The 11,345-nt window shown below is 41.2% G+C and overlaps 1 protein-coding gene across 3 annotated transcripts in view; it reads left to right on the top strand.

Annotated features, from left to right (window-relative positions):
* Positions 1-1,686: 1,686 nt before the first annotated feature.
* The window catches only part of VGLL3 (vestigial like family member 3), a gene marked incomplete at its 5' end in the record, with an annotated part of 42,986 nt that continues 33,327 nt past the window's right edge, over positions 1,687-11,345 (top strand). For all 3 annotated transcript variants that reach the window (XM_080654292.1, XM_080654291.1, XM_080654290.1), the window contains one exon: positions 1,687-1,812. In XM_080654292.1, the coding sequence (XP_080510418.1) occupies positions 1,687-1,812 (126 nt within the window). The remainder of the gene's footprint in view (positions 1,813-11,345) is intronic.

Genomic DNA, 11,345 nt, shown 5'->3' with positions numbered 1-11,345 from the left:
TTATATATATTGGTGCTATATATCTGCACTAGTCTGACATCTGACATGACTGCCATCATGAATACTAAGACCGGGAGGCTTAAACAACAGAAACTTATACTCTCACAGTTTTGGAGACTAAAAGTCCAAGATCAAGTTGCTCTCAGGATTGCTTTTTGGTGAGACCACTCTTCCTGGCTGGTAACTGTGCCTTCTCACTGGGTCCTCAAGAGACTTTTCCCCTGTCAGCACAGAGAAAGATAACTGGTGTGTTTTTCTCCTAAGGACACCAGTCCTAGGTTAGGACCCCACCCTATGGTCTCAATGAACCTTAATTTCCTCCTTACTGGCCCTGTTTCTAAGTAGTCACATGGGGGTTAGGGCTTCAATGTATGGATTTGGGGGTGAGCCACAGTTTAGTTCACAACAGCATCAGTACACTTGCCATTCAGAAGGACTTTCTCTGACAAAGGATAGTCTCTGTGAAAACAAAAGAGCTTGCTATGTCATAACACGATACCTAGGGATGAGGGGGGAAATCTTTTTCTTAAAGGTCAGAGGTAGAGTTTACTCATTTATAAAATCAACAATTCTTTTCTGCTCTACCTGATTGTATAGCAATTTCTACAACAGATTTTCTTTTTCATTTTAGGGAAGGTTATAAGTCACTTGCACATAGATAAACCTTTAAAGAGTAGCTGAATGAGTAACATGGATTGTTACTCTATATTGCTCTATGGAAACCAGGCTGGACACGCCAGAAAGGGTTGCAGTCCCCCAAGAATGGCATACCACCAAGGTGCAAACTTAAAGCGGAGATTGCTTGTTGAACACTGTTTCATTCTTGGCATGAACGCACTTGTAATGAAGTTAACTTTCACTTATGGTTATAGTGAATGGAGGGGATATCCCCGTTTACTTTGAGCCTGCTCAGCTTTTCCTCTGCGCACTCAGCTTCCTTCAGGCCCTGGCCTCTCCCTCCGGTTCCCAATGTAAGCTCCTTGGGGAGGGACGACCTCGCCAGCACCCAGGTGCCAGAGACGGGGTGGGAACCGCGGAGCTCCGAGGGCGCGGAGCCTCTGCATACCATTCCCCTCCCACCACCGTCCCACGGCCGGGAGGCGGAGAGGGCTGCAAACTCCCTCCAATCCGCAGCCGGCCGGGTGACCCGCCCGCGGACAGAGTTGGAGGAACTTTGCGGCGCTCCGCGTCCCAGCCCCGGGAGGCCAAGCGCTCCCTCCTCCCCAGCCGACCCCTCCCTCCGCCCCTGCCTCCCAGCCCGCGCCCAGCCGGGAGCGCCGGTGATAGGGCAGCCGGGGCGCGCATTGTGTTGTATGCAAACCAGAGCCGCGCGGCCCGGGCTAAGGCTGCGGCGGGCGCTGCCGTGGGAGCCGCTGCCCTCGCCGGACCCGGCGCTGTCATGCCCCCGCCGCGCGGCGAGCCGCTGCTTGCCCGAGCCGCTATATAAGCGCGGGCAAGGGGACCTCCGCTGGGGCTGAAGATGAAGGTGCCCGCGCACGGGCTCCCGCTCATTGCCCAGCCCTGCCGAGCCCGCGTCCCGCACGAAGCCCGCGGCAGCGGAGGACCCGCCTTCGCCGCAGTAGCAGCTGGAGCAGCGACAGAGGCGGCAGCTGCGGCGGCGGCGCCGGCGGCGCGAGGGCACAGATCGGCGGCGGCAGCTCGGGCACCGCCGCTGCCCCGGCTGCCATGAGTTGTGCGGAGGTGATGTATCACCCCCAGCCGTATGGAGCGCCCCAATACCTGCCCAACCCAGTGGCAGCTGCAACCTGCCCCACAGCCTACTACCACCCGTCGCCCCAACCTGGCCAGCAGGTGAGTCAGAGACCAGGCAGCCAGCCGGGGGCGGGGGCGGGGGCCAGGGGCGCCGAGAGCGTCGGGCTGGGGCTTCGGCGACGTCCCGTGGGGGCCCGTGGCGCGGAGGATGCTCTGGGACCTGCGGAAGCGCCCCGAGCAGAAAGCGATTAGAAGAGAGGAGGCGAGGCTTCAGGAAGGGACGCGCGGCTGGGCAGATGGTGGGGACTGGAAGGGAGGCATTACCTGGCTGGGGCTACAGGGAGTGTGGTCACCGGAACTCAGAGGCGACCCTCATAGCCACCCTAGCTCTTAGGGCTCAGTTCTCTGAAGCTCACCAAGGGCATCTGTCCTAGGAGTAAGTGAGTAAACTTCCCTTAAACCAAATATTTTGTTTCTTTTTTTTGGAAAGGTTGAGTGTTTCAGGGTTTTCTCGATTGAGGGGATGAAATGTGTCCCTGATGTAGACAGGGGAGGTAGCCTTACCTGGATGGTGAGCTCAGGGAATGGGGATTTTTATGGTAGAGTAACGTCTCTCAAATGTTACTAGAACTTCTTTGCAGAGTGTGTCTTCTTATGACTACCACTTAGAGGACAGGGATTAATCCCCAAGTTCCTCATTCACTTTTTTTAAAATTAAATTTATTTGGGCAACAATGGTTTAATAACGTTAAATGTTTCATCTGTACAATTCTTTAATACATCATCTGTATATTGCATTGTGTGCTCACCACCCAAAGTCTAGTCTCCTGTCACCATATATTTTACCCCTGTGGCCTCTTCACCCTCACCCCACCCGTATTCACCCTGCATTCCACCAAAGCACAGAGATGTTAAGAGTTCAGCCTGTTGGAAGTGGTGAGTGTGTGTGTGTGTGTGTGTGTGTGTGTCCCCTTCTGGCCAAGAGGTGACCTTGGGTCAGGGTTCTCTACCATGTCAAGAGTGACTGAGAATGCTGTTGATGAAAGGGGTTCGGGACCCAGGGAGATGATATAGTCCTTCAGAAGAGAGAGTACGGTTCTGGGGAACTTGGCACTCAGTACCCCTGGGTATTCCTCCCTGGACACCAGCAGAGTGTGTCAAGGCTTAGTGCTGCGCAGGACACATCTGAGTGCCTGGCTCTGGGTTAAACCGAAGCAGGGTCCTCAGATCCTCAGGATTAGAGTGGGTTGATTTGGTGAAACTTAAAAAATAAGGAAACTAGATAAGGTTAGAAAATGATAATCTACTGAAGTTATTGATCTGTTTTAAGTTTTTCAAGAACTATATGTTTTATGGTAGTCTTAAGGGTTTGGCTCTTTAGTTAATCTGGCCTTTTAATTTCTGTATTTTCTTTTCCTCTGTCTCTTTGCTAGATTTGTGGTGCTACTCTTTGGAAAGAATTCATAACTTCTGTTTAGAATTTAGGGACTGTAAAATTCATCTGACTCGGAAAGGGTGCATGCTTCAGATTTTTCTGTCACACAATGAGGTCCGCAAGGACCAACTAAGACCAACGAGGAAGGAACCCCATTTTTTGTTATCATTTTTATTATTTAATATTCAGCAGGTTCAGCATCTCAGAGAAGATTACTTTTGGGGAGGAGAATGGGAAAACATTTTGTAATTTGTGGCCAAGGGTGACCGAGTAAAACATTTTGGTTATGCTGTTTGTCTTTTTTTGGCTTTAAATATAAAAGATATAAATAATGAAGAAAACCATTTAGTACAAGTTAGGGAGTGCTGGAAATAATGAAGAAAACCATTTAGTACAAGTTAGAGGCAAAGAGGTGCTGGAAATCAGTTTCTGTGTTTAATAAACACTGTCCCAGTTGACACACCCTTTCCTCCTCTCCTTGCTTCCATCGCAGAGACGGTAGAGGCCCTCAATTATCAGTTGGAATGTGGATGTGCAACAGACTAAAACTTTACTGAACATTCAGGAAGGTTATTTTTCCTCTTAAAAAATAACTTGAGCTAGTAGATGTGAATAAGGTTTTATTTTCTAAAGTTGTGAAAATAATTCCATTAAAATATGAAGGATCTGTGACCGGGGTTAGAACTATAATACTTTTCAGGGCTAGACTACAAAATTTAATATCAGAAAAATTATAAATTACAAGCCACAACATTTAGCTTTCAATAAGAAACAACTCCAGTCCTTTACCTAACATTTGCTATAGCCCTGAGATTCAATCCCGAAATTTTATTCTTTTGCTAAGACCATCAATAAACTGAAGAATGAGCTCTCTCCCTTTGCCTGACTTGTTAACTTTGGCAAGGGGCACATATTAGTAAATAATGATCAACTTCCACTGTACCTTGGAATTCTGTAGATTTTGTTTGAATAGATGTGTGGCTGAGTTGACCTAAATAACTTAGTTGAGAGATGTGCTTGCAAATTTTTATGTTGCTTTTACCAAAATGGCTTGTTCAAGATTATTTGTTTTTTAGTCAAGTAAAGAAACTATTTACCTATAACTGGCTAACGAATGAAAAAGAGACTTGCTAGTATAACGATTGTTCTTTCACCGTCAGGAGTTTATTTTGATGACCTATATTTACTATTGGAAAAAAAGAGTAAATCAGGAAATTCTTATCAGGCTGACAGCGTTTTTAGACTGTGTGGTGCGTGGGTGAAGTGGGACTGATACTGACTTGGCCCCAATGCAGTCATCTGAGAATACATATTTTGGTTGTTTTTGCATTCCATAAGGTTTTATCATTATTATCCATGAAGATCATTTTCTCTGTACATGGGAAGTGACCCCTAATAACATCTTGCCTGGGAGACAAAAATAAGGGCTACAACTTCTACCGCATTTAAACATTTGATTTGTTGAGGAGAAAAAGGGGGGGAAAGCAGAAAAAATGATAAAGTTATTAATAAAGTGTAACTGTCATTAATAAAATGTTAGAAAACAGAGTACTAAAGTTTTATATGACTTCTGTATTCAATTGTAGTAGTGTATCTTTGTTTTTTTTTAAAAAATATATATTTTATTGATATTTTACAGAGAGGAAGGGAGAGGGACAGAGAGCTAGAAACATCGATGAGAGAGAAACATCGATCAGCTGCCTCCTGCACAACCCCCACTGGGGATGTGCCTGCAACCAAGGTACATGCCCTTGACCGGAATCGAACCCGGGACCCTTCAGTCCGCAGGCCGACGCTCTATCCACTGAGCCAAACCGGTTTCGGCAGTAGTAGTGTATCTTTGAACTGATTTTTTCTCAAACCTATATAGCTCTGAAGTTCTTGTAAATTGGTGTATACTTTAAAATGGTTCATTATGATGGATTTTTAAACATAGGTATATTTGTCCTCTTAATGTCCTCTTTTTGTATAGCTGAAAAAAATTTTGGAACACTAGAACTTCCTACTCCAGATATGTGTACTTTCAAGTTTTTCCTAACAGCACAAATGTGCACTTAAAATTTTAAGCTAAGGTTTTTATTGAACATTTACATTGTAGGTGGGTAATAGGTTAGTACTGTAAAGCCATAGTTAACTGCAATGTGTTACCTAGGTATACAGTAGGTTAAATGAATCCAAGTAATATGCAAATATGTCTGGGTAAATTTTATAGGCCCTGGCATTAATTCCTAGAAATTGCATGGCTATGCATAAATCTTGCAGTATTCTCTGCAGAGTCAGGATTTGCCAAGGGATGCTAAACTCCCTGGCCCACCATCTCTTTATAGCCTTACTACATCAGCCCCTAATATCTCATGAGAACTCTTGACTCAGTCTTTCAGCACATGCTCTGAAGGCATGATGACACTGCAGAACGTGTGTAGAGAGGAATGCACTTGTATTCTAACAGTGACAGTAGGAACCAAGAAAAAAATTCAAAATATGTGTCAGGAAACATTGAGGGAAATGATCTGAAATCACAGATTCTCTTCATACCCAGTGGATTTCTCATCTTAAGTGCAGACAGTCTGTTGTTCTCTGACCCCGCCCCGCACTCTATAATCGTAATGTTAACCTCAGAAAGATGCTTAAAGCAAAACTTTCAGAATTGTATAGCTTGTCAATGGGGTAGTGAAAGCTGAGAACAATAGCTAGTTTTCTAATTGGACTTAGGAAGTTTTAACAATCATACTTTGGGCTTCAAGTAAGTGCACATTTACTCTGTTCTCTGCAAAGATGACAATTGTTGCGTTCATCTTTCACTTGAAATAATTCAATGCCCTTGGGAGACATAACTCCAGTTATAAATTTGTAAGAGTTTAAACTCTTTCTCTGGACTCTGCCACCTCGGTTAGGTCATAAAACTTCTCTGAGATTCTGTTTGTCAGGGGAAAAACCTGGAAAAACATGCCTCAAGTCCTCCTTTTACAAACAGGAACATGGATAGTCATCAGACTCTGATGCCTGGCTAAATATCTCAAAGCTAATTGGTGACAAAATTAGAACCTTCAGAATCCCCTACTCCCCAATGTAGCATCTTTCTACCATGCCATGCAGTATACCAAGATTTTTTTTTTTTTTTTTTTTTTTGCTATTGCACAATAAGCTTATTCTTGTCTTTCGCGCTCCAAATCAACTTCTTGATAAAGAAGATTAATATGCAGTAGATTCTTTGGCCTTGGAGCTTGAAATTCTTTCCAAGTCCTTGGTAGTGTACTTTTTTAGTTTAAGCATTCCAAAGTCCTTTTGCAAGCATTTGTATTATGCTAATGACTTTTGCTATCCATGTTGCATCCTTCGTTGATGAAGTAGGCTATCCACTTAGCAAATGAACATTTATTTATTTAAAATAGTATGCAAGAAGTGGTATTAACAGTCAGCTTTAAGTGCCTCATATTTCATTGTTATTCCAACATAAGTTTAGATTCATGAAGAAGAAAGAATACAATTATATCTTAGGTAGTTTCAATACACAGTCCACTTATTTACAGTGCAGGATCTAATTTTTTTTGCAACTGTAAAAAAGGACTTAAGAGGGTTTATAAGAATTCATCCAGGACTTTCTTTGAGAAAAAACAGCCCCTATAATTCCACACCACACAAATTTACTTGACTGCAGAGACTTAGGCGCTTAATGTGCCTCACAGTTTTATGCTCCCAATAACTTTGCAGCCAGAAAATTCAAAGCTAGAGAAGAAAATTAAACTTTAAAATAACTAACTGACTTGTTGTCTCCGTCAGTCAACCAGAATGAAGATTACAATAATGATAGTAAAGGCAGGCTTGAAATCTATAAAATCATTCTGAGTGATGGAAACCAAATGCCAGGACAAGGTAACACTCTTTGAAAATTTGAGTATTTTGGATAAATGCAAGGAAGCCCCACTTCACCGAGCACTTATTAAGTCTCATGATGTTGGGGATGGCAGGGACATGCCCCTTCCAAAGAAAACGAGAGTGTTCAGAATGTAGAACCACTCTGTCCACTGACTCTTTGGGCTATTACAGAAAATATACTGAGCTTACCCCAATAGGCAGTATGTATATTTCTGTCTTATGTTTCTCTGCAAAGGGAATTTTCAGTGAGACTAAAAATATTATGCTCAGAATGCTTAAGACAGATCCTAAAACAAATTTGTGAGTTAGATGACTATCATTCTAAAACTTGGGTGCTTAACCTGGATCAAATTCCCACAGATCCTGTTTCCAGTTAGTGTAAAAAAAACCAAAACCCAGCCTGGCTGGTCTGGCTCAGTGGTTGAGCACACCAATGAACCAAGAGGGTACTGATTTGATTCCCGGTCAGGGCACATGCCTGGTTTGCAGGCATAATCCCCAGGAGAGGGTGTGCAAGAGGTAGTCAATTGATGATGTTTCTTTCTCAGTGATGTTTCTATCTATCCCTCTCCCTTCCTTTTTCTCTCTCTAAAAAAAAAACAAAAAACAAAAAAACAAAACAAAAAAACAAAACAAAACTAATACATCTAGTAATGGGAAATAACTTAAGGCATTATTTTCAGAAAAATATTGTCTTATAACCCAGCGATTCCACTTCTGGGAATATATCCAAAGAAACCCAAAACACTAATTTGAAAGAATATATGCATCCTTATGCTCATTAGAGTGTAATTTACAATAGCCAAGATTTGTAGCTCAGTTTCCCATTAGTAGATGAGTGGATAAAAAAGCCATGGTACATTTACACAATAGAATACTACTTGGCCATAAAAAAGAAGGATATCTTACCTTTTATGACAGCATGGATGGACCTAGAGGGTTTTATGCTAAGTGATATAAGCCAGTCAGAGAAAGACAAGTACCATACGATTTCATTTATATGTGGAATCTAAGGAACAAAATAAACAACAACAACAAAAAATAGAAACAGACTCAAATATACAGAGACCAGATTGACAATTTTCAGAGGGGAAGGGGTTGGAGGGCTGGGTCAAAAAGGTGAAGGGATTAAGCAGTACAAATTAGTAGTTGCAGAATAGCCACAGAAATGTGGATTGCAGCATGGAGAATATAGTCAATAATGTTGAAATAACTGGGTATAGGGCCAGGTGGGTGCTTGGGGCAGCAGGGGGACCAGTCTGTAGAGTGCATGGTTTTCTGGCCATTTTGCTGTACATCTGAAACTGGTGTGGAATGGTATTGAATGTAAACTGTGGTTGGACAATAATAAAAATTACTTTAAAGAGAAAAGAGAAAGAAACGAAAGCTCTCTGATACTTGAATATCAGTCTCTGGCAGACACAAGTAAACGAAATAGTGGGGGGGGAGGCAAAACTGTGCCTTGAATCTTTCAAAACACATATCCTTAAGCAGCTGGTTTTCTGCTTTAACTATTCATTTAGGAAGACCCTAAGAGTGCCTTGAACCATTAGACCCAAACATCTGCTGCTAGAAACAAGTCATTCATGCCATGTTTATAGATAGTTCAGCGGATACCAGATTTATGCCAGTAATTTACAACTGGGGTAACTGAACTATTTTTCAATTATCTCTTATTTTAATATAGGAAAAAGAGAATGACCTAAAGTAAACAGGTGTCTTTTGCTCTTAAAAGTATATTATTTTAGTATGCCAAAACACTTGTCCGTGTGGGATTTAGTGGGGGGCCTCAAAAGATGCAGTATTTCTTGTTACTGTGAATACAGATAAAAGAAGTACCAAAACTAATTCCTGGGAATTGGGCTAGATGACCCATGTCTGGAAATGAATTAGTCTTCAATGGTCTGTAGGGTGTTTTTGGCTAGTGTCCTGCAAAATCAGATGAGGCAGCCAAAGAAGAAACAAAATTAAGTGTGAATTTTTCTAGAGCTCCAGCATGTTGCTTATTAGGATATAGAATTGGACAGACTTATAATATAATCAAGTCAGAATTTCTCATTTTCAGAAGAGGAAGCTGAGGGTCAGAGGGCTACCCAGACTCATGGACAAGTTTTGGTTAAATCCTTTCTCCTATTGCAGTCCTTCCTATTGTGCTCCCTTCCCATCTAGCTTTTGGTTAAATCCTTTCTCCTATTGCAGTCCTTCCTATTGTGCTCCCTTCCCATCTAGCTTTCCTTAGAAATAAGAAAACAATTAGGAACTTACCTAACATTACCTTCTTACTTTTCTTATTTTTAAATTGTTGAGCATTAGCTCCTTGAAGAAATAAAACAATTAGCCAATGGATAAACCACAAGATTCCCTTTACTTTCTATTGCCCTTACAATGCTTTCCCAACTACAAGTTTAGAGGTAGGCTATGACTTTGATCTTTGTGGCTCCAAGTCTACGTACAATTACTGACACAAAATAGGAATTAATGGACAATTCAATGAATAACAGATATATCTTTAAAAACTGAAATCGTGCCCTAAGTCTTGTAATAGGTTTATGCAAACATACCAGAAATTTATACATTGGAACTATTGTTTCATTCATAGCAGTCAGTTTGAGCGAGAACACATACCTTTATTTTGTGATCATTGCTTAAACAATTTTGGGAATGAAAATTTTGAAATTCTCTCTAAGCCTGTGGCATATTTTTTGGAACATCCTCAAAACTGGAAAATGTTCATCCTTGGAGGAGATGGGTTTGAAAAGAAAAAGGGTTTGACTTTTTATCATGACCAGAATCATTGAGAGGCAAGTGTGCTAAAAAAAATAGCTGATCATGTTAATATTATTTTTGGTTTGCTCCTTGCAACTGTTAAGAACAAAACAAATTAAAAATAGCAAACAAATAGAATCTCAAGGTGTGACTGTGCTTCACAAACTGACTCTGCTCACTGTTCCCAAAAAGATTTCCAGAAAAATGGTAAGCAATTGCATTATGTATCTGACTGGTCCAGGGGACAATACATGTTTAGATATAGAAGTTCAGTTTTATCGATATATATAATGAAGAATACTGCATTTCTTAATAGCCATACTTCCAATATATGTTTACTAATTGTATTAATGTTATAGATAACTTTAGACTCCCCTTACTTAGCATGTAATGCCATGCTGACTCCAGGCGTCTGCCTATTCAATTAAAATAAATATCCTATAGAGACGCATTTCCTGCTGTCTGTTTTCTCAGTACTTGCTTTGTAGGTAGCTAGTTAGAAGTAGGTTCTAGTTCTATCTCTGCTATTTAGTAGTTAGATGACCCTAGCCAAGTAATCAGTTTTTGCATATGTAAATTGCAAATAATTATTCAAAATGTGTTTGAGAGAGTTAATAAAAAATAGGAAATGTGTGGCATATCTTCCTTCTCCTGACCCGCCCTCCCATAACCTGATTCCTCCTCTTCCAAATAGGCTAAGGATCAAAATTTCATGTCTGTCTGAGATACTTTTTAAAATCTGTTATTCAAGTGAATTCAGAAAAATATGATCAAAGAGCAATGTGCTATTTCTATAGACTTTACAATTTTGAAACAGTTACTTCTGGCTAGTATTATAGTAAAGCATATTTTGACATAAAATTGTTGCATTTAGAGAAGATAGCCTGTCGAAAGAAAAAAGAAAGAAAGAAAGAAAAGCAAAAAGCTGTTTCAAAATATCCAATGATTCATTAAAATACTTTTGTTTCCTTAGGAAAAAAGTTTCCACATATGCACAGTAATCATTTGGCTTTTCTTAGGCTTAAGCCTTGGGGAGTTAGTGGTATTTGGCTCCTGACATGGAAGTCTTTCTCTTGTCAGACAAACCCTTTCCCCTGCACATTCCTGTGCAAGTTTGTTTCTGTTGCGCCTGATGGCAGGCTGTGAGGTGGCTGGGTACGGTTTGCACTGCCCAGCGGCCTCCTTCACACCGCTCCTTTAACCTCTTCCTGAGTTAGTCTTAGCTCTGTGGCTATTAACTTGCTCATTGTTTCTCTTTACTTGAATGTCATTTTACCTGGACAATAGCCATTACTATGAGATGGAGACGTGCCAGTTAATGTGCATTAAATAAACCAACTTGTAGTTTTTGAAGTCCCTTTGGATGGGTTCTTTATTTTTGAACCCATGATTCTTCAGGGTTTCGTAAGAAAAGCAAGAACATTTCTGAGAGACTTGACTCTTTTTAGGGAATGATTGTGCGTTTTGAGAAAAATATGAACTAGATTGCTTTTCAATGCTGTTTCCAGAAATTTAGATTTTTGATGATTTGAGATTTATTCTCAACATTTTGAAC

This window comes from Plecotus auritus (genome assembly GCF_963455305.1).
Source record: "Plecotus auritus genome assembly, chromosome: 2".
NCBI lineage: Eukaryota > Metazoa > Chordata > Mammalia > Chiroptera > Vespertilionidae > Plecotus > Plecotus auritus.
The sequence above is the reverse complement of the archived record's forward strand: the minus strand, read 5'-3'. Positions and strand labels throughout refer to the sequence as shown.